Raw genomic sequence first — 24660 nt, forward strand, 5'->3', positions numbered from 1 at the left:
GCCAATAATATTTTGTCGTTTTTATTAAACATAGAAATAGTGATAAATTTCCAACAGAATATTAAATTAGAATTGTCTATTAATCTTCATCTATAAAATGAATATTTATGGTTTCACACAACGGTGATAAAAAACACTATTGATTTGATTCCCGACACAATTCCATATATTTAGAAATTTTAATCATGTTTCTGTTTTTTACACGAAACATAAAATAATTTCTCTAGAGTCGACTGAGTAAACCTTTTACCCTGTTTTTCCTGTTTAATATTTGACCCGCATGAAATGCTTAAATTCTTTGTCAAAAGTAATTTTAAATTTTTTCCTTATCTTATTTTTTTAATAATCGCAACAATTTCACGCTGTTTTTTTTAAGATTCTTCTCAAATGCTTGATTGTGAATTTTCTCCTTTCAATCTTAAGACATTTCGCTACGGTCCCTAATTAATATTTGAATTTCGTTGTAGCATCTTTTTAGCATATTTGAAAGTTGCTGAGTTATCTTATCTGCTTATCAGCTGGATGCCAAGTTTATCAAAAGAATGAAACGGCGCGTTGGCTCCTTATCTATCGCAGCGGCGTCTTGATTGATTTCTTGTGTTCCACATTTCGTTTATAAGGCTATCGAATTCACTGTTAATAACCATCGTTCACCTGCGAGCGATAAAGTCACTCGCAGTAGAATGTGTTGCCAGTGCATTCACTAAATTCAGTTCAGGGTCAGGTAGAGAACTGATCGAACAACATAATTGATTGATATGATTAACATACAAAGTGTTTAGCTGTCAGCGCATTGAAATTTAATTAGCTGGCGAATTTATGCAATGAGTTTATTTGGAATTTGAAACAATAACTAGATGATGTCAGCTGAAATACTGAGAAACATAAAAATATTGAGCTGGGAATTGCAATCTCTGTTGATAACATGAAGTAAATGCCAACAGAAATCTTCGCAACTCCTCTACAAAACTGTATTAATAGTCCAACTGGGCCATGTACAACAGTGTTTGCCAAAAAGCAACCAACACTAATTTCACAAATGTTCATTATTTACGCATCCCAGCTGTGATGTCAGAGCTCTCTTCCTGTAAATATGCGAATGTCACAACAAATTAAGCACATTGAGGAGACCAAACCCAAACCACAAACCCAAAACAAAAAAAAAATGTCCCAAAAGTCAACTATTTATGAGTAAAACAAACGCGACAAAGAGAGACAGACATACACAAAGATAGAGGGAGACAAACAAATAGAGACAACAAGGCAACTTGTGCAATTTATTGGACCCGTGTCGTGTATATTAAACATCATTTGTCGAGGGGTCGCTTAGCATTTAAACTAGACAAGCGAGGAGTGCAGGGGAGGAGGGGCAGGAGTGGCGCCTAGGCCTGGCTAGGGGAAGGTGCGGTTGTTGTTGTTGTTGTTGTTCTTGTTGTGTGCGTTGAGCTTAATTTCACAGCAATTTTTTGGCATTAAAAATGAGACTCACACATGAGTTGAGCCAACTTTTGTCTCGTCATGTGAACTGACAAATGCTCTCGTTCCCGTTCCGGCCCAAGGGTCGTATGTGCATTATACAAATTAATATGAAACTCGCCGAAAGCCGAGACTGAGGCAAAGAGTGGAGACGTGGGGGATATCAAGAACAAAGCTAGCAAAATTAATACCACTGAACTTTGAATTTTATTTTTATTTCATTTCTTGTTTTTTGGGGAGCAGCTCAACGCTAAAAATTGCTGAAAACAAAGCAAAACAAAATGCTCAATTAATTCGACTGCGAGGGTCGTCGTTTTTTTTTTTTTTTGCTGTTATATACATTTTATTTCGTTTAGCCAGAATAGTTGTTTTACTGCTTGAAATTGCAACATAGCAAATGGCAAGAAGAAAACAACACAATGATAAATGCTGTAAATCAAATAGCTAAAATAATCAGCCAATCGCTTAAGCTTTTCTCGCAGTTTGTTTCGCTCTGTCTCCGTCTCTATCTTAGCGATAACAGGTCGTATACGTCATGCAAATTCATTAGATAAAAACATTTGCTTACGTTCACATTATTTTTTACGATTGAGCGTTGCATTTGATGACTTAAATCTAGTTTGTTGCTTTAAATAGCTGAGACAAAGCAAGTTTGCATTGATTACGTCTATAAATGTAATTTATACCGCAAGATAATTCAATGATTGTAAATTTATAAAGCTTGAAGTTTGTTTATACATTTTTTAAGTTTTTGTAACACAAACCGATAGAATATGATTTCTGTTCGAAATTTGAATATGATGAAATACGTCATATTGTTTTGTCTGTAAACATTAGATAATTTATTGGGCGCCACGAGCCGCATTCTAAAGTTGCTTACAATATTTTTTGTGCCTAGCAAACCACAAAGGCAGCAATAACAACAACAAATGCAAAGCAGCCGCCAATTGCAGCAATAACATCAACAAATCACAAATTATTGTTGATGTTTGGTTGCGAGTGTGTCACATTTGGTATGTAAGTGCGAGAAGATTTTACTCAGATGCCCGCAACAACAACAATAAAAAAATAACGACAAAAACAAGCTGCAGCTATGTAGCTAGCGCACGAACTGTGAATGGATGTGAATGTATCTTGAAGTGTGCGCAACGCTATCTTTTGCCTCGTTTTTTTTCTCTCGTATTTTTTCGTGACGAGAAGTGTGTGAAAAACGCCCAAGCTCAAGCTCAAGTCAAGTGAGTTGTTGTACGCTGAAATGTGTGTAGCTTTATCTGTATCTGTATTTGTATCTGTATCTTTACTATGTAGTTGGATTTGTTGTAGGTACTCAGCGCATAGTTCTGCGGATTTGCGTATTACGTAAAGTTGCTGCGAGCATGTCGAAGATATTATCGACATTTGGGTGAAATGAATGAAGCCTGAAGAATTGTTAATTTATTTATTTATTAATGGGGCAATTAAGTAAAACATTTATGTGAGTTGTTTCATAGTTTCTAAAATACTTGGATTAGCTTGAAGTTCATTTTAATTTACAGCATGAGATCACTGCCAAGTGCAGTCAGCCTAAACAAAACAAATGATTCAGCGAGTGAGATAATATACACATTTGACACGAGATAACCTCCCGAGCAGAGAGTCAAGTTCTATGCAAGACTAAAACACACAAATTGTAGATAACTTTGTTATGATTATCTGCTTCGACAGTTCCATCAAATTTATGCGCAGTTAGAAGTGTCTTACATTTAATTTAACGATTTAACAAATGGACAACTGATTGACCACACCACAAAAAAAAAAAAAAGAGGAACAGCATTGAAATCCATTAACGACTTACATAACTCAAAGCATAGTTCGATACGAAAATATAGTGCTGACTAAAGCAGACCAAAAGCAAAGCACGGGGCAGAGCACTCACTAATTGCTATTTGTGGGCTTTGGTCTGGGTCTCTCGCTGTGGCTTGTGGGCCTGTAACACATGTTATCAGCCCATGGAGCATGGAGCCAACGTGCACGTTGTAGTTGTAGATAAACATACAAAAAAAAAGTCAGAAAAAACTAACGAAAACAAACGGAGATACATGGGCATGAAAAATGCCATAAATTTTGAACAAGGTCACAACAAGAAACAGAACAACAATTAGGAAACACATAAAGTACAGTCCAGCAGCCAAATACCAGAAGCTAGCTAATGCTAATATTGATTTTAAGCTGAAATAATTGCCTGTGAAAAACGATCTTTAACGCTCAGACAGAATCGAAAGTTTTCAATACCAAAATCCTAAGTCGAAAATTTATGCATTGTAAGCGCTTCATTAACATGAGTCCGTGAAACTTTGTATACGAGTCGAGTATGCTTTTTGTTTGTCTTTTTGCCAGGTCATAAAGTAGAAGCCGCTTATGTGATGGTCAGACAGAGATAAGAGAATGTTGCTGTACACTGCAAAAATTGCAGATTCCTTTTATGGCTAAACAATGCACAATGCTTGAGAACTGAAACGTTCTTAGACTGAATGAATTTTTTAAAGAAATGCCAATTTAACGTAGTAAAGATTTATATCAGAGAAAGTAACTAAAATTACTGCTTTAAATTAAAGATAATTGTTGATAATGCAAATATAATTTAGTGCAAATATAAATAACTATAAACTTCTAAATTTTAAGTTTTAGTAAATTATAAAAAAAAAAATCAAATGAGAATGCAATACTCGAGATACCCAATTAAACCATATTATAGAATGATGACAAAAAAATATATCTCATATATACCTAATATACCGAAATCTGTATTTGGTATGTTAATATAGTACTACATTCAAAATATACCGTATAGTATAAAATAACAGCTAAGAGTCAATTGGCGTTTTGCAATACAAAAGTTTTCATATAATAATTTCTTTGATTTTTATCCGATGGCAACAAAATTTTCTTTATCTGTTATAGTCTCTGAGACAAAGTTATAATACCATTCTACCCTATGGGTAGCGGTTATACAAATTGAAATCCCAAGAATTCAATATTTTTAGATTTATGTTTTATATTTCTAAAAAACTACTTTTATAGATTTGTTCATTCTTGAAACGTTATTGCGTTTAACTATTTCACAACTTCTGGATATTTGAGAGTAAACAACGTGTATAAATTCTCAGAGATAACCTCCTGACTTAGATATCGAAAACCATTGCAATCAATGATGCCAACATCTAGTTCAAATGGACAAATCACTTCCGTTTCAAGAGCCAACTTTAAGGCGTGAATGCCAAAAAGAATGGTCGACTCAACCGTATTAGTTTCGCTTAGGTTCATTTTCTTCAGATAACCATTGGCTTCCTTGGCATTTCGGCCAATGCACGCGAAGTTGGGCGACTTCAAGGTGCCATAAGAATCAAGTTGATAGAGATGTCCGTGATCATTTGACCAATTGCCAATGAGCAATTGAATTGCAAAGGGTCGCAATTTGGGCAACTGGGCATTTTTCAATATAGTTTTTCTCAGATCGTTTGCCACTTGTTTGCCCCTCATCTCTGCATTGTGCTTCATTATATTGTCGTAATACAACTTGACCGCCGACTTGGTTAACTCCCGAAAGTCACCGGCTAAACCGGCATATGCAATCGCAATGTACTTCGAGATATTTTCCATCCTCATAATGGAATCACTTACAACTAAACAATTCGCCTGCATCTTGGCAGCCACAATGACGACACTGCTTTGAGTCGCTATAGCGATCGTTGGAAGATCGTTATTTATTACCTGATCGGCAAATTGCAATTGTTGAATTTGTGCCTTGAGGATTTCAGTTTGAAGTGTATCTGGTTCATCGGTAGAAGCAGCTTCTATGAAGTGCTCTAGTCAAAGTATCTTTTAACTATATTTCCAATTTCAAACTCACCTTCGTCAGATTCAACTATTTGCTCAGATCCTATTGTTCCAAATGCCTCAAGTAATTCAGCCACGTCCACTTCATCTATGTTTAATATTATTTATAGTACATCTTTCAACACTTTTGTTTAACTTACTCATATTTTCCATATCTGAATCGTCGCTGTTCATTTTGTAAATTGTAAGAAATTAGCGAAGTATTTCAAGCTTGAATTCTATTGAGCAACTTAATAGAGTAATTGAATAACTAGCTTATATGAACTACGATATTATTTGTAAAGCCTGCTTTACAGATTTCAAAGTGTTATCTGAAAACTTTTCTTATTTAATATCTTCTTGATATCACTAAGTTTTTCCTAGGTGTACACAGACATAATAAAAATGAGTAAATACATTTTGCATTCAACTTTTCCCTTGTCAGTGTAGTTTTTATGACTTTGACCTTTTGCTGTTGCCTTAATGCTAATGATCGTGACGGCCAGATAAACTAGCCATAAAATGTCGTTGGGGTTATTAATAATAATAAAAGTTGCCCATCATCATCAAACTCTCGAACTCAATTGAAAATGCTAAGGCTGAAACTGAAACTGAAGCCACTGGTGCTGAAAATGAAAGCTTCATGTTGATGCTGATGACAAGCTATTGAATGCTAATAAAGTTATCTATCAACACACACTCGACTGTGTATGTGTGTGTGTCTGATGTGTGTGCCTCTTGCGTTGTCTTGTGCCCTGTTTGCATGTCATATGCAGAGCACCAGCTGTAAATAAATTGAGGCAACAGGCACAGGCCATGGTGGCAAATACTCGTTGCGCTGTTTTGACAAGTGTCACGAGAGCTGTCAACACGCTCGACGTTGATAAAATACAGACAAGCCAGTATAAAAAACCAAGCAGAAGAACTGGAAATGATCAACGGACAAATGCGCTGTAATATAGGCGAAAAAATCCGACTCTAGTAAACCTGTTATCTGAGATTTAAGTAGTAAATTCTTCACGCTCTATCTAATCAAAGTAACCCAAATATAATCATAAACATGAAGGTTTTTCTATCAAAAATATGCTTATTTTAGTTCAGATAAAACTTCTATTACAAGGTCTGTTAAAGTCATAGAAAAAAACACTTAAAACAAAATGTTTTTTGTTACTGATTATAATAACGAAGTAGCTTTAAATTTATAGTCTATCTAATCGCAAGCTCAAATTTTGATTGTCCACTTCAAGGCCAACATTTTATAGTTTAAAATATCTAATAATACATTATTCTGTTTGTCATTTTGATTAAACTACTCTCTACGTAGAGGGTATTTTTTTGATACATGCTGCAACTATTTAACGCCCACAAAATATTGCAAGCGCGTTGTTGCAATTAAAAATACAAGCCGCGTCTTAAATAAATTTTTCATTTACGTTTTGTTGTTGATTTTAGTTTTTTGAACTTAATTACACATTATGCAATATTTTCAAGCAAGATATTTTGGGGGGGTTTGTTTTTTTTATGCCTTCAGCCAAATGCGTGAAAAATTTAAAAACCGTAACAAGTTGAAGGCACATTCGCCTCCATCAAAACACACGCCCCTTTCAACCCGAGGCGGTACTTTTTAATAGCGTTGAACTGTAAACAGCCAAAGCAAAGAGCAAAAAAAAAAAAGAAGTCAAGAAAATAAGTAAATAGCGAAACGAGTTTTTTTTTAGCGGTAGAAAAAGGTAGAAAAGTAGCTCCCACTGGGTTGAAAATTATTTGTGTTGCTTTTTGCATAATTTTTGTTCACCTTTTGTTTACATTATTAATATAAAAGTTTTTTTTTGGTATACACTTTGTGGCTGGCGAATTTATAAATTGTGTGCTGAAGCTGCTTGTTTTGTTTAATGTTTATAAATATGCATTGAATTGGTTGCCATCTGCCGGTTAATTAGAATAACATTTATTTATACGAGCGAAGAATTTATGAACTTGATTGGTCAGTCTTGATTAGGTAGCGATCGAGCATTAAGATATCTAGATGAAGCCAAATTTCGCTTTCTTGTATAGCTTAATTTAAACTCCATTTATTTCACATTGTAGAGAACCGTTAAATTTGATTTCTGAGAACAAATCTGCGTGGGATGCAGAATAAAATTATTTAAAATTCGTCATTTATTTGTGTGCAATCAATAAACAAGCAAAACCCATAAAAAACGAATGCGGAAAATATATAAGCTAATATATCGATCAAGTTTATTTTGAATTTAATTTAAATGAACAATTTCATGCAGCGGAAGTTTTTGCAGCAATTGGATAAACAAATTGCACCGAAAAACTCAACGGAAATGCTAACAAAAATAGCTCACAGGAATTCAAATAGAGCATGAATATGATTTATTTTTTCTTTCGATGAACTAAATTCATAAATTCAACACAATTTTGCAGCCACAATTACGCAATTCGCTGATGATGAAAGCTACAAAATTTCACCTGATTTGAATGATAAACATACGCAAATTATATAAAATAAAAATGGGTCCGGCAAATATTGACAACTCACAGCTCGTTATGGATATCACAAAAGGCAAATGGCAACAGTTTTCAAAGCGGAACAAAGTGCAAACATTATTCGTCTGCCCTTCAGAAGGGCAAAAGCAGCGTGTAAAATTGTTGTTGTACAGAGAGATATAATATATATATAATTTCCGTAGGGAAATAAGGTATTCATGATGTTTTTCCTCTGGGCTGTCAATCCTACAATTTGTTATCGCACAATTGTTTGTTTATTCAACAAATGAGTTGAGCACAAATGTAAATTTCAACTAGAAAGATTGAAAGTTTAAATTAAAACTGTCGAAGCCTTAAGCCGCAACAGTTTAAACTTAAACTAAATCTAAAACTTTTGGCCAACAGCTTCAATTTCCCTTGGGTAAACTAAGTTCCCCTTTTCTCGCTTTTGCTACAAATAAATTTGTTAAGCTCTATTTGCGTTTGTAATTTGTAAGTGAAAAATCAACAAAAGAGTTGCCCAAAAACTTGTTTGTAAATTGCGGCGAGTTCTCATTCTCATTCTCGTTGTCGTTCTCGTTTCAAGCCACCCGAAAAAACCATTTGTATAAATGTAAATTTCTATTATACATGGTATATAAATATACTATATAGAGCTGACCCTGAACTTGCGGTCTCAGCTCAGCTTGGTCGATTGAGCAGCGTGTGAATATTTATACGCTAATCAATGTGCGACTCTTATTTATGGGCGTGTGCTTCAAATATGTTTTCGAGTAAATAACAAATTCAGCTTAAGTATTCGCCGGATTACGTGTTTGAGGGCAAACGCAAATGGCCTATGACACGTGGGTCATAACCGCATATGCTGTAAGACTGTAAAGGCCATAAAGCTCGCTTTTAGGGACTTTTGTGGACTGCGGACGTTGTATCCATATGAAGATTGAGTTAGACATAAAACCAACTTGGCTTGGATTCAAAAAAAAAAAAAAACTATGCGGGGTGCTTTACTGATTCTTGAATTTGTTTGAATTTGAATTTGCTTGATTAAAAAGAATACTTTGTTTTAATCATTGTTGCGAGAAGAACATTGATACTTTAAAGTTCAAAGTTCATTTTTGTGATTTAATTATTCCAATTTTTGCAAGTTTACTTCAACAAAAAAAGTCATTAACTATAAGAATATGCAAAAGGCACTTTTTTTAGTTTTGTTTTTGTTGCACTGTTCTCAAGAACACAGTAAGTTTACTTTTAAAAAATAGTTTTTCCATAAGTTACTTTGAAACTTCTTCGTTCTTTTAAATTCGTTACTACGTTTTCTTTAGTTCATCTCAAACATTTGTGTCACCATTAATCTTCGGCAAAAGATTGATTTGCTAATTGAATATTAATCTATAAAATATGTCATAGGAATCAAAGTGATAAATGACTGTTGGCATTCACTGAATAGAGCGACCCAAAACTAGCAAAAATAATACAACAAAAAATAAATGTAGACAGGTATCGCATTCTAATGAAATGTCGACTTAAATAAATCTTAAAACCACATTTGCATTTGACGTTGTAACGTAAGTTTCATTGAAAAATGCAACGGGCACGTTTTGAGAATCATTTTTTTTTTTTTGCTTTTTCTCTTTTTAACAATGCTTTTATTATAAGGTTTCCATTTCAATTTGTGCGCAGCTTTTTGATAACGTTATTAATTGTTGTGCTTGGGGAGAGCAGCTTTTTATACCCGCTACCCATAGGGTAGAAGGGTATTATAACTTTGTGCCGGCAGGAAATGTATGTAACAGGTAGAAGGAGGCATCTCCGACTCTTTAAAGTACATACATATATTCTTAATCAGCATCAACAGCCGAGAAGATCTAGCCATGTCCGTCTGATTTTACCGACTTTTAAGTAGAACGCGTCTAGAGACTTAAAATTTGCTACATCAAAACATAAATTAAATATAATAAAAACTGATCTATTTCCATTCAAAAAATAAATCGCTGCATTTAATAGTCGATCGTTTTATTTTTCAGAACGCAATTTCTTAATGCACCAATTATAACATGTATAAATGATTACACAATTGAGTCAAATATGGGAATTTCAGCTTTTCAGTTTATCACTTCTTTGGGGCGAATTAGCATCTTAACTTCTTTAAGTAAAATGTCCCCATTGTCCCACGAACGTAGAAGTTGCCCATATGGTGCATTTAAACTACTGCATAAGAAACAACGAAAATCTATAATTATGTGTATTCCTTCGTAAATAAAAATTTGCAATATTTACCAAGTATAACAAGAATTGTACCACCAGCCACTTTCATCCCAGTCTGCGCAATTAGCATCATCATCTTTGTCGTTGTCGCGATCGAATGTTGAGAATTTCATGTTTTCACTGTCTCTCATGCCATCCTCAACAAAAGTTCCATTGAATTTACCCAAACTCAGTGCGTATCCATTATCTTCATCAGATATTTTGAAGTCGTCATAAAGAGCGTTGTAGGTATTTCCATTCTCATCAACCACATGTATGTAAAGTTCGAAACGCTGCAAGCTCGTGATAAGATGTATTTTCCTTAATCCAAGAAAGAAATCACCTTCAAAAGAACCGAAACCTTTGCGATACGTTGCCCAACCCTTATTGAAATTATCTTTTTCCCCAACTCGTTGTTGTATTACAATCCATCCAGGTCCAGCTATCTGACTATCGCACAAAACATTGAATAAACCTATGCCAGAGACATTGAGTTGATTAACTCCTGGATATTCTCCGAAAGGGATACATGTTGTGGCACTTGATTTATCAAGTTCAGATTGACATAACTGATTTTCTTTTACTTTATCTATTAGCTTAGTCTCACTTTCTTTTAATTTCAATTGAATCTTTTGCTGTTCTTCTCTAATGTTCTCTGATGTCCTATTTAATTTGTTGATTTCTGAACGACATAACTGAATATCATTTTCATGCTTTATTATTATAAATTTACTTTTCTCTAATTTCAATTCAAGTGTTTTCTGATGTTCTGTTTTATTTTTAATAATCTCACTGAATCTCTTTATATTTTCATCTTTTTCAATTAATCTAGAATTAACAGATTTTAGTTGAACTTGACAATTTTCTAAGTATGTGGATCTATCTGTTAGTTGTTCTTCTAATTTAAGAATAATATTTTGTTGTGAATTAATTTCAGATTCAGATTTATCAACATTATTTTGACACAATTGCAAGTCGTTTTCTCCTTTGATTACTTTGTTTTTATACTCATTTAATAGAGCTGCCTCCTTCATAAATGTTTCATGAATTCTTACAATTTCATGATATTTTTCCATAAGATCAGAATTTAATTCACTTATCTGCTTTTCCTTGGTTTCACTTTGTTCTAACTTATTTCTGACCTGTCTAATAATATCAATCAAAGGTTTTACAGTTTTTTGGTCTGATTCATACATCTGATAGGAAGAAAACGTATACAATTTAATCACTCTTTATTCTTCTTAATATTATGTCTTTGATCTCACTTCATCTCCAATTGTTGTAGACACCAAAAATATTTGAAGGATCATCAGTAACAACACTCCGTTAAATTTTATTCTGCCCATTTTAAATGTTTCGACTGCCCGCAAACAAAATGAATTTGGAACTGAATATTTCGTTAAAGTCAGTAAAAATCTGCAGCGGATTTGGATTCCGCTCAATAGATCTGAACGAGAGAGGTCAAGTAATGATAACCTAGAGTCTCGGCCTAGACTCTCTTTCGGCAGAATACATTTCAATGTCGGATGATTGTCTGTCATTTTTTTTAAATTCGAAAAAATAAATAAAGTAAATAGGTTCTGTTCTATATAGAGATGCGAATTTTGGTGTATACAATAATAACTATAATATTTATGATTTCTCAAAATCAGATAAAAATTGTGGGGCAAAAACGCCTACGCTTACTAGGGGTCATAGTTGTTTTGGCTGGCAATCTGGTATTTTGTGCCGTCTATGGTATATTTTGAATGTGGTACTGTATCGATATACCAAATATTTGGTTCATTTTTAGTATTTTTGCAGTATTTTCGGTATATTTGGAAAAAAATACCGCAATATTTTGCTTTTATTCAAAATGAGTAGCGGGTATCTCACAGTCGAGCACACTCAACTGTAACTTTCTTACTTGTTTGTTTTGCTTTTGCTTCAGGGCGTCAATTTGTCAGCTTTTGTAATCCGGTTTTATGATGAGGATGAGACAATAATACAATCAATAAATACTTATTATTATTTAATGAATATTTGCAATGATTAATACATTTTAGTGAAATTTAATTCATTAGATCATATTATATATTTAGCAGTGAATTAACAGTTTTTTGCGATTAATTAAATCACTTAATTGGCTAAATAAATGGTGCTATTTATATAGATTCTGGTTGCAAATTGGACCTCATTAAATATATGCTCATAGATCATTTAGTTTGTTCATCAATCAATAGCTGCTGAGGAAATTCATTGAAGCGCAAAGCAAAGCAACGCTCAATCAATTTTAATGCAATTGTTCATGAAATTTTGCTAATGCAATTGCATTGTGTTGCATTTTTGTCGTCAATTAAGCTTATGCCGCAGAACCCATTCGAGAGTTGAGTCCGGCATTGCATTTAGCCATAATTGCATGCCACGCCATATAAAAAAAAATGTCGCTAGCTTTGTTGTTGTTGTTGCCACATTTGCATCCACAATTTATGCACAGTTTTTCTATGTTTTTCTTTTTGCTGGTTTTCTGCTTTCTTTTGCTCGGTAATTACGACAACTGTAGGGAATACAACTTGTGATTGCGCGTATAAGAAACGCGAAATTTGAAATTATAATGAAGTGGGGTTTTCTTTTTTAAAGGGACCTCAAAACTTGACGGTTGTTAAGTTTATCACCAATGGAAATTGTTTATTAGCCAGTGCAGAAAGTGAAGTTGTGTCCAAGTAGATGAAAAGTTGCTGATAAATTTGCAATGATGAAAAAGTTGCATGATTAAAACCTCAAATCTAGCTTTAAAATGGTATTTCATAAAAGTATAGAGATGACTTTTAAATGCAAATTTTTGTTATATGATGGATAGCTTTGCTTAAAAGGAAATTAGTGTTGTCTTTGATTGATTTACAAAGTAAAGAATATTCTTGTTGAGGTGAGGAATGTCACAACCAAACGACACATAATTGACTGAAGGTCTGCTACATGTTGACAACAGTTCAAAGATATTAGCAACTAATGATTTAATTAATTGTAATTGCTTGTATTACCCAACTTAATTATAGAAACTGAATAACCACAGTCGACAATTACATAGTGTTCGATATTGTGCCCAATAAATCTGCTTTCTTTGACTCAACTTCTCGACCTCTGTGTGCATTTAAATCTTGTTTCTGTTCATTAATATGTAATTAGCTACGTTTGCATCGCATTTAGTTTGGCCTCTGTTAGCCTATTCCTTCCTTATGTACAATTGAAACACATGCAGAGATTAAGAGTATCCATAACACAAAAAAGTCCCACGTGCCCAATGCATTTTGATGGCATTTTAAGTGCCGAAACTAAGGCAACAGCTGCCGCGATATTCGTTCGTCAGCTCATCAACATTATCATCATTTGATACCAACGAAAAAAACAGAGAAGAGAAAGAAAGAAATGGAGGAAGGAAGAGACTGGGAAGCTACTAAAAAAGCCACGTGGCGACATTTGCACTGTGGGGCAATTTAGTGGGGAAAAAGTCAACACAAGACTATATAGACAGTGAAGGAAAGGAAAAAAGTCGAGACAACAACAATTTATGTGAGCGTGAAAACAAATTGCCTTTCCGTATGGAAAATTATTGCATGCGCAGTCAAATAAAGTCAAGAGAAGAAAACCCTCAAAAGACAGACAGCGCCTGAAGTTGCAGTGGGCACAATGTTGATGCAGCTACTGAGCACGCATAGGAATTGATGACAAATCATGAATTTGTCACAGCAACAAAACACACACACATCTAGAGAGAACTCAACGAGGGCACACACCTGCAAAGGAGGAGGTGGAGGTGGAGGAGATGGAGAAGTTGGAGAAGTTGTGGTGTAGAGTAGGCTAACAGGAAGAGTAGGCAGTGAAGCAGTCACGTCACAACAATGACCATTCGCATGTCTCATGCGTCACGTGAGGCATTTACGCAATCAACGCACACAGCCTCTCACTCTGCATCTGCCTCATTGTGCAGTTTGGTTGCCATGTTTACCGATTATACCCTGTACCTAGAGAGAGAGAGAGAGTAAAAGAGTAAGCTAAACTACGAGTAGCTTATAAAGAGAGCAAAGATAATACGCGTTGAGATGGAAAAAAAGTTTCCAAATCATTTTATGGAAATAAAAAGAAGTTTATTAAAATACTAAAAATATACCGAAACCTATATTTGGTATAATAATATAGTACTGTATTTGAGATATACCATAGAAGCAAAATATATCAGATAGTCCGCCAGAGCATCTAAGACCCATATTAAGTAGGCGTTTTTACACTTACAAAAGAATTTCTTAAATAACTTCAACAACTTGAACTTGTTAAATTTCTCAGCAAAACAATTTACAAATATTTATGTAAAGGTTATTTTATTTAAGAGTTTTCTTAGAAGGAATTGATTTTTCAACTTTTTCGTCTATAATAATTAAGTGTAAAATTTGTGCAGTCCTTAACTGCAGTCCTTAACTGCACAAATTTTACAATTAATTATTATAGACCTTGAAACAATACATTATCATAATAACAATTATTATTAGAAGGTTTTCTATTAAACAAAAAAAGAGTATAGGCTAATTTGGCCAGGTTAATTTAAAGGTAAATAATGGTTAATTTAAAGGTAAACAATGTTAATTAATTAATATATTTTTTAGAAGAGAATACATTTTACATTATTATAATTGATAATTAGTTTAAAAATATTCCTAACGAACTTACTGGGTATTTCACCGAGCGTTTATCTTTCGCACAGTTCTCTTAATATCATTGCGCTTGGGTATTTTAGCTTGGCAACATTTGAAGCACACCTACACACACACACAACAAAACAGCACACACCACCGCACCGCACCGCACACCACAGCACAGCACACACATCACAGCAGAGAACACCGCACCGCAGCAGAGTCCGAAGTAGTATCTCGAATCTGCCTTGAATGCGTTTTTGCACGTTTCGCAATGTAGAGTCAAAGTGTCAACAGAATGTGCTGTTGCTCGTCGGTTGCGTCTCCATTGGCAACTCATCTCTCAGTTCTCACTTCGCACAATTCCAATTCCAATCGGATAGTATCGACTGAGTGTCGAGTATTATATAGTAAGAGGCGGCAGTAGTATCTCTTAGTGGGCTTGTGGCACATGTCGCAAGCGGCTTTTCGGCCTTTACAATTTGTCGTCGTCGTCGTCGTCCCCTTTGGTTTTTGTTTTGTGTGTTTCGAAAATGTTTTACAAGTGAGTGAAATTTGTGTGTACGCTTCTGTTTTAGTTTTTCCCGTTTTGATTTGACTTTTTTCCTTCGTTTTTCTTCAGTTTTTCCTCTTTTTTTTTTTGTTTTGTCTGGTGATATTTGATTGATGTTGTTGTGCAGCGACTTTGGATTTACTTCTCCGTTGCGACTCTTTATAAATTGGATATTAACTAATGAGCTTAAGCGATTTTTGGGGAGCCAAATGCTCTCTGTTTGGCCTTTTGTTTTGCTACGGTTTTTGTTGTGAAAGCGCCAGTTGAAAATAAAATGGAAAGGGGGAGGTGTCAAGGGGGGAGGAATAAGCATTTGTCTGCGCTGAACGATGTGTGTGTTCTTTCTATAGAAAATGAAATTGAAGAAGCTTTGTGGGAACCAAGTGTGAAAGAAGCATTGTGAAAGTCATTCATAAATAGAAAGACCCCAACTATGCGCTTCAATTTGATCTGCGAACAATGCTATTTGTTTGTTTACTCTTGTCTGCGTATAAAATAACAAAATTATTGCTGTGATTAACAGCTGTGTAATGAGATGTATTTGTTGCCTGATGAATTGGCAAAGTTACGGTCAAAAACATTGTTAAGCATAGGTATTGCTAGCACTCTAATTGGCAGTTTGAAACTAATTTGAGGTTTTTATGAAGAACTTAAATGTGGGCATAAAAGCGAGGCAGAGAATAGTGTTGATTATTATTGTACTTTTGTGATATAGAAGTGCGTAAAAAAACTGATTGAATTTAAGAAAACTACACAAAGAGAAAAATATCTAGATTGAAAAGTAGATTGCGAATCTTGATTTAAGATTTTGTTGATCCTAAATCAAATCTTGAATTATATCAGGTTGAAAAAATTTAGAACGGTTGATAATCATTTAAGATTTTTGTTAACTTTTGAGATTTTTTCATTCTTGAAACAAGATTATAATCAAGATTTTCAAGATTAGGAAATCTAATCTGTAGAATTTTGATTTTGATTTAGGAATGAACCTTGGTTTAATTTTGATATACAATCTTTTTCCAAGATTTTATTTTTGATTTTAGTACTTTTTTTCTTTCTGTTTATTTGTAAAGTAAATTTTGTATTTATTTAATTTGAAATATTGTATAATTCAGAAATCTAGAATTCTAAAAACTAAAACTTTTGACTTATTGCTCAAACTGGTAATTTAATGTTTCTTTGCACACTATCCACGAATTTGTTGGAAATGTTCAATTCTTTAAGAAATTGGTCTAAAGTTTTTATATTTACTGAGGCAGCTTCTTTTGTAGGATAGCTTTTAGACAATGTTTCTATCCTTGACACTTGTGTTAAAATTGTATAAAGAGATCTTAGACTATTTGAATTTAGCTTCAAATTTCGCTGACTTAACACTCTCTTTTATATCTCTTCAATCTTTGGTTAACAAGCTGTTTTATATCCATTTAGCTTACCTAAACTTGCTATGAATTACCATATAACATAGAAAGGGTAGATCATAAAAGTTAGATAAGAAATGTAAATAAAAACTGTGCTTTTCTTGGCAAATGCACCTGCCCCAATGCACAACAAATTAGTCGCCCACGCAGCAACAACAAGAACTCTCACACTCTCTGTCTGTGTCTCTGTCGCTGTCTCCATCTGCATATACATCTATAGCTGCATTTGTTTGTAGGGCCACTTGAGACATGATGAGACATAAGTGTATCGAATGAAGCATAAATCTTATTCGCTTGCAGGCGACTACAATACATAATTCCACCACATGAATCACGTGGCGTATTTATAAAACGACAACAGTGGGGCATCATCATGATCATTATGATCATCATGATCATCATTATCTGCTTCGCTCATGATCATCCCCACATGATCAACAACAACTCAGCCAAAACTCTATTTTTGCGCGTATCTTCAGCTCGGCCGGACTCTTGGTAGGCAGTCACCGACACAGACACAGACACCAACATCGACCCGGACATGGCGACATATCCATAGCTATAGTCATACACTATCCCATACTCTTCTCATGCAGTCGGCATAGCCGGCCACTTCACCGATGAAGCAGCAGCATCAACATAAGCGAAATTAGTTCAAATTCTATATTTAAAAGTAGGACTGCCAGCAAAATGTTGCACCCGTTTGTTGCTGCGAGCGTTCTCATCGTGCCACACTCTCAACACCTCTTGCCTCTGCAGTTTTCCAAACGATGCGCAACGCGTTGGAAAACACTTGTTTGGGTTTTCGGCTTTTCCGACCACAAAATTTGCCGTTGTTGTCTGTCTGTCTGTGAGTTTGTGTTGCATGCATTATGCACGACTAGTTGAATTTGTGAGTACTTAACAACACTGAATGACCGTCTAACTGACACAAGGTGGCTACTTGGCAGTTTACAGACCGCGAAGTTGGGAGTTATAAAAAGCAGCTAAAATACCCTGTAAAAAAGAGAGAACATGAATGGAGAGACGATGGTTCAGGTGCAGCTGAAGGCTTTGCAATTTTGTGTTTATTAAAGCTTTATGAACTTGCTAAAAAGTTTTTAAAGTATTCAAACTTGCAAATAACTTTTTCAAGCACTCTGACGCAACTTCAAAGAATTCTCCCTCTGAAAGTCGTTCAATATTTGACAATTCTTATTAAAATTTAAGTGCTTTTTGCTAAGCATTTGTCATTAGAGCACGCCCACACAACTCACAAATTCAATAATTGCTTAGAAGAGCAGAGCATAACAAAGCGGCATATTAACCGCCTTCCGCCAAAAACAAATATTGAGCCGGGGCATTATCTTTGCGAAAAGTTGTTGTTGAAATGTTTACGCTCAGTTTCGTCCATTTTACATGGGTAGAAAACATTACGCGGATCGCTCAACCAAAACGACGCCGGTTGTTGAGTTTTTCTGTTGTTCAGTGTTGTTGTTAAGGCGGCTCAGAATCAATTAAGTGTTATTGTTATTGTTATTGCTGTTTTGCCATTCTTGTGCCACATATTATTTGCAAACTTCTGTTGGCTTCATTAAAATTTTGTATTTTTTCGGTTTTTTTCTTTTTTGCAAATTTTCTTGTACTACGTCTTTCAATTAATACGAGTAATGGACACTTTTTGCGCCGAATTTCCGCTCTCAAGTTCCAGCTGAGTGCGCTAATGTTTAAAACCGTTCTTTACGGGGAATAATGTCGACAAGGGTAGCTAAGATTATATATACAAATATCAAGAGAAAGAGTTAGAATGTTCATGAGTCGAATTACAGAATATTAAGAACAAAGAAAGTTCTTCTCGTATGTTCAAAATTGCATTGCTATAAAAGCAATGCACTTGGACTAGACTAATTAAAAACAATTTTAATGCTTACAGCATATTTCCCGGTCATGTTCTTTTCTTGTTTATTATGCTTTGCTCAATTTTGAGGGCCAATTGAAGCAAAAGAATCCGTTCCAAGAATCTGAAGTTAAAATCGAGACTCCAAATATTACATTATGTGAATTCTTTTGGGTTGGAAAACAAAAGAAAAACATAAAATCGCTTACACCGAAATGCCATTTTGGTCAAAACAAAAAAATACATAATTTCTGTTCCGCAGAGTGTTGAGTGGCTATTTATAACGTAATTCTCGGTTGACCGCAATTTGAATAGACGTATATTCTCCATGTGTGTGTGTTTGGAACATAAACTACAATATTTTGAATTGGGGTTGCGGTCGGTCTTTGGCAATGCCTGAGACTGAGACTGGAAATGATGATGTAATTTTCAAAAACGAATAAAATATCAATTTGTTTATGACCAAAGAGCCAAAAGGAAATGATGGCAATTAAGTTGTTCTTAGGATGAATTGAAATATTCAAAAGTGGAGTAAAACAAAAAGAATAACAATGTCATATATTAATATAGTATTATTCTCAGTTTTTACCTGCAATGATTTTTCTTTCTTTGCTTTGCTCCATTGATCCACATACAAAGGGTAATTAGTGCAATGATGCTAATGAAAAAGAGAAGTCGGCACTTCATAGAGAGATACAAGACACAGGTTGTAATAGTCTTCTGGCAAAGTTTTCCATTTCTTATCTGCCCTGGCGTATTTCAATTTGCACATATATGGATGGCAGAGAGAAGTCGTCGGCTCTCTCTGATGTCGTTTTGTACTTATCTACAGCTGGGCTTCACATCGCGTGTCTCATTAGAAAATGCGACACATTCGCGACGGTTTTCTAACCTCAATGCTGACAACTGTCTTCCATGTTGCCGACGCGTCGCTTCAGCAACAGCAACAGCAGAGCAACAGCAACACATCTATCATAACCATCGTTACAATACACAACATTGTATATGTAAGGCACTCAGCACCATATATGACTTAATGTGTGCCTCTAGAAAAAGTGTGGCAAAGCGGGCGAGTCGAGCCGAGCAGGTTGCACATTTGCCATATCTGATGAGGAGACATTGCCACAACAAGCGGCAGCAACAACAACAACAACAGCAACTGGCAACGGTAGCAGGTTGTTATCGTTACTCTTTTTGTTATACTCATTTGCTGCTTATATGCTTTTTTATCGAGTTTGTAATGTTTGGCAAAAGGGAACAGTGCTCCCATTTATTCATAATTAATTCCGACTTAATGTGGATATTAGTATTATTATTAGCTTTATAGTTTGGGACTTTGGTTAATGTGACCATTGCCATGGAACCTTTTGCATAGGAAAGTCGCGATTTCCACAGATTAGTTGCCAACAAATATTGTTGTTGGTAATATCGTGGTCTCCTCTTTAATCTGTGGGTTTTGCTTGAAAAATTCCTTATATAGGCAAAATGTATAAATATGATTATTATATAGTACAAACCTATAATATTCCTTTTTTTTAAGAAATTAAGAATAATTCCAAAGAACTTGAATAGCTTTTGGTAATATTTAAAAAATATCATAGAATTCTTTCAACAACAGATCTGAGTTCCTTGGGGCTAATTACGCTAGAGAGGTATCTAGTCTTCTTATAAAAATATTGGACTATATAAATATATACCTAAAATATGTTCACAAACTCATCATCAATTTGGTATATGTTGGTACTATAATAATATATATTTACACTTTTTGCGTATGTTTTATATACGGAATTTTAAAGCCTACAATATTTGTATTTATTTTCTACACTTTATTTATTTTGAAGTCAATATAGCAAGTTTCATTCTCAACTTATTTATTTGAAAATAAAAGCATTTCGTTATTTTAGTATCGCATTATTCAGGAACATGCAATACAAATTTAAAATAATTTCTGAATATAAATAACATATGAATGTACAAATATATAAATATATTTATATCTTTATTATATTTACAACTTATTTTAAATTTCTATTGCTCGTTAAAACTCTTATCCGAATCATTAATTTTGTGGTTGAGCGTATTTCCAGTTCGTTGTCAAGTTTCAACGTTTGCACTTTGGTTCCGTTTACCCGTTTGTTATTGTAATCCATTATGTGATGCTTGCTTGATTGTCAGTGTGTGTGTGTGTGTGTGAGTGTGTGTGCTTCACTTTGAAGCAAAATTCTGCTAATGTTCATTAATAACTCATGCGTTAAACAAAAGCACGGTTGCTATACTCCATCCTCCTTCTTCCCCGCTGTAGCCACGCCACCTGCCTGTCCACCTCTATCACTCAGTCTGTCTCTCAACTGTCTCGCTGTCTCTCTCCGTCTCTCTCTCTCTCTCTCTCCCTCTTTTGACTGCTGAAGCTGTCTGACAAACCAGACCAGAGTCTTTGGAGTACTGCGCGTTCAATGGCTTTTAAGCGTGTGCAGTACAATGAGTTATTGTGAATTAGACTGTTGCAAGCTGACATGACAATGCCGCCAAAGAGTAGAAGGAGGAACTGCGAATCACGGGAATTACTCTATAATACTATTTATGTGTGTTTTTTTGAATTGAATAGAACTTGTAATTATCTTTCGCGAAAAAGATGGAAATCCACCATCCAAAAAAAAAAAAAAGATTCGCTTTCATGTTGTTGGGCAATTAAATTGCATAAATTAGACGAAAAGGTCACCCAGTTATGCGAAGAACAAAAGAATTGATTAATGGGAATGTTCACAAGCAGCAGAAATTCCAACACACACGCACACACACACACACACACACAACACAGCACTTGAATAAGAACTCGCATAATGAACTCATTGTACCGCTTCGTTGATCCGTTCCATGCAAAGGAAGTGGCCAATTTAATTATACCCATAATGCAAATGCTTTGATAGTGGAGGGGCAAGAGTGTGGAGTGGTGGGGCTTGAGGTTAGCAGATCAGCAGAGCGCCAATCTGATGATTAAAGCAATTGACTGTGGTCAAAGTGAAAGTACGCAAATTGTGTGGCAGAGATAAAACCAACTTCAAAGACGCGCAGCGAATCTTGCAATTGGCAAAGGCGGAAAGCAAGCAGTGCAAGTGCGGGCCAAGTGGTGCAAGCAGTGCACGACTGGCAAATACCCTTGAAAAGTTGTTCTTGAAAAAACGTTTAATTTAAACTAAATTTTAAGTCTGTTTCAACTGTATTGTTGTTAATTTTCTGACATTTCTACTAAAATCAAACTACCCTTTAGCTGATCTACAGGGTATGCTCACTGCGCTGCTTGAATTTCAATTAAATTAACCAATGGAAATTTTTGGGGGGAGGAGCAGGCCACCACTTCAATGTTTGCTTTACCCAAACAAATAAGACAAGGGATTACATGCTTCCTCTCCTCTCTCGCTCTCCCTCTCTCTCTTTCTCGGTCCAAAACACTGCCCTCGAGCTGCAATTGTGCATAAACAAAAGTTGCTTTTTGGTCAACTGGCAAACAGTTTCAACTGCAATTAAGTTTAATGGAAGCTCATTAAGCGACATACGAATTGTTTTCCATCCCATCCACCCAGCCAGGGCGTGGCCAGTGGGCGAGTTTTGGCAATTGCATAATACAAGAGCTCTAGACTTTGTCTCACGCTCTGCTTTTCATTTCCTTTCCGTTTTATGAGGGAAAAATTTGCAACTGCGTGCGGAAATCGCATAGCTGTCATAATTTTCAAGAGCGGAACCCTAAAAAAAGAAAACGAAGGAAAGCAAAGAAAAAAAAAACCCTTGCCAAATGCCATTAAAAAAAAAACTGTCAACTGTAGCATTTCCACTTCCCTCTTCCCATTTTTTTTGCGAGTTTCCGTTGCGTCCTTGCAACACGACAACAATTAAAATGCAGCCTGTGGCGTCAATAAAACGAACAATTGTCAGGTTGTAAAAAGAACGTTTTACAGCATCAGCTGCAGACAAAAGCTAAGATTTTTGTTTTTTTACATTGCATTGTTGTAGGTGTAGTTGTTGCTGCTGCTGAACAAGATTATAAACTGTGCTGTGGTATCAGATTAATTAGAGATGAATAAACACTTTTTGCATAACATGATTAATTTTGCATAACGTAAACGGAAGGCGACAACAATAAAAAAGTTGAAGGATTTTTATGTGCATAATGAATGCTAAATATTTATGGAAACGTTTTGAATAGTAAAATATTTCCTTAAATATAATGCATTAAAAGCATTAGACAATTCAAAATGCTGTAAATTTTTCATTAGGTTTTATCATTTATATTTATTTATTTTATCATTCGAGTGGTAAAATATTAATAATAATTGAATGAACATTAAATACGTTGCATTTAATATTGAATAATTCATTATTGATTAGGGTTTACATATAATTAAAGTAATTGCAGTATATTATTATCTTAACTGAAGTGAAATGAAATGTCATTTTTATTGATTGGTTTTTAGAATTTTCTGTTGACAACGTTAAGCTCTAAATTTCGGTACATATATTCTAAAGTATTTGAATTTTGAATGTAGTACTGTACTTAAAATAGCCTTTGGAATTTTTTTTTTGTATTTTTGCGGTATTATTAATTTGGTGTATTCTAAGAATAATACCGCATTGTTTTGTTTTGAATATTTATTTTAGTTTTGATGAAACTAGAACTCTTTTCGATTAGTGCTGAATTTAAAATAGAATATGGTATATTTTTGGTATTTTTATGGTATATTATTTAGGAATATTATAAGAAGAAAACTCCATTATTTTACTTTGAATAATCATTTTAGTTTTGATCAATCTAGAATTATTTTCGATTAGTCATGAATTTAAATTCAATATGTGGAATATATTTTATTCACTTTTAATGGATTTCAAAAACTCCCAACTAAGAATTTGTATAACTTTTAGAGACTTTCTAGTTGACGCTAACAAAGTTTAACAGTCTGCACCGTGAATTTCTATAATTTCCGCTGACATTTCGCGCAGTTTTCTATTGTTTGGCTGTGCTTGCACAATGTGACAGCAATTTCATTGTCAAGGTTTCGTGATTGTGTCGTCAACTTGGTCGAAGCAACGCCCTTTGCACACATTCCACGCCTAAAAGACACGCCCAGAAAACAAGGCAGCCACAACGATGGTGGGTAACAAGTTTTATCAATGCAGGTAACACGTAGAGTTTGTGCCATTAATTAAGCCCAATTTTGATGTGGAGCAGCAAACTCTGGAAAGAGATGGGAAATACATGTTGTTGTGGTGATTGAGAAGGAAGTTGGGGGAAGGAGGGAGAAGCACTACTCACAACTGCCGACTGCCCGGCAAATGGGTTTAATTATGCAAAACGAGAGACGAGCAGCGTCGAATCAACTGAAGCATAAACATTGTGCGGAAATTGAGCCAAAGAATCATACACACAACAAATACGAGTTGTAATGTGCCTCAATGGTGGGGGAAGAGGATGAGAGCACTTGCTGCTTATAAACAAATTGCACTTTAAAATAGCTCACAAAAGTTTGTCTGTCTGTCTTCGCATTGCATTCGTGACGTTGTTATAAATATTTATTATATCATCACCATAGCTCAGGGAGAGGATATTAAAAGAGAAGCGTTTGGGAGTTGTAACTGCAACTACGTCGTAATTAAAATACATTATTAATGAAATGCAAATGTGAAGAAATTAATGAAAAATGCAATAGACAATGACGCTGCTCCACAGCGAAGACACACACGAAGTATACGTAATATATTTTTGTCTGTGTGTCAACCCCGTGTATCCTTTTTTTCTACTGGCTCCTGTTTTTTTTTATGTATCTTGCCCGTTTTATCCACTTTGTGCTTGCTTATCGCTTTAAAGGTTTTTTCTTCAGTTTTTTCCTGCACTTTTTTCACTGCTGCATAATTAAAATGAAAGTTTTTCTTGCTCGGAATTGTTAATGTATTTATAATAGCTTTTAGTTTCAAGGACAGCCCCGCTGCACTGCTTGCTGCGTAACGCACTTAGCCTCAAGCAGTGTTTTTGTACATTGCACTTTCTATAGGCATCACATTCAATTCCATTCGCACCTGACG

The 24660-nt window shown here is 34.8% G+C and overlaps 3 protein-coding genes across 4 annotated transcripts in view; 1 reads left to right on the forward strand and 2 right to left on the reverse strand.

Annotated features, from left to right (window-relative positions):
• The window catches only part of LOC117565103 (serine-rich adhesin for platelets), a 105492-nt gene that overhangs the window by 27422 nt on the left and 53410 nt on the right, over nt 1-24660 (forward strand). The window lies entirely within an intron of this gene.
• On the reverse strand, nt 4552-5615 carry LOC127565263 (proteasome subunit alpha type-2-like). 2 transcript variants are annotated; one of them, XM_052003006.1, is made up of 3 exons: nt 5493-5615; nt 5366-5440; nt 4552-5306 (listed from the first exon to the last, which is right to left on the reverse strand). In XM_052003006.1, exons 1-3 carry the CDS (start codon nt 5524-5526, stop codon nt 4570-4572), a joined length of 846 nt encoding a protein of 281 aa, XP_051858966.1. In that variant the 5' UTR covers nt 5527-5615; the 3' UTR covers nt 4552-4569. The 2 variants fall into 2 exon arrangements, with proteins under 2 accessions (XP_051858966.1, XP_051858965.1); XM_052003005.1 differs by having other exon boundaries at nt 4553-5309; nt 5493-5610.
• Nucleotides 9839-11672, reverse strand: LOC117565104 (fibrinogen-like protein 1). The gene is made up of 3 exons (XM_052002999.1): nt 11337-11672; nt 10105-11267; nt 9839-10035 (listed from the first exon to the last, which is right to left on the reverse strand). Exons 1-3 carry the CDS (start codon nt 11610-11612, stop codon nt 9930-9932), a joined length of 1545 nt encoding a protein of 514 aa, XP_051858959.1. The 5' UTR covers nt 11613-11672; the 3' UTR covers nt 9839-9929.

The sequence above is a fragment of the Drosophila albomicans genome, chromosome 2L (assembly GCF_009650485.2).
Source record: "Drosophila albomicans strain 15112-1751.03 chromosome 2L, ASM965048v2, whole genome shotgun sequence".
NCBI lineage: Eukaryota > Metazoa > Arthropoda > Insecta > Diptera > Drosophilidae > Drosophila > Drosophila albomicans.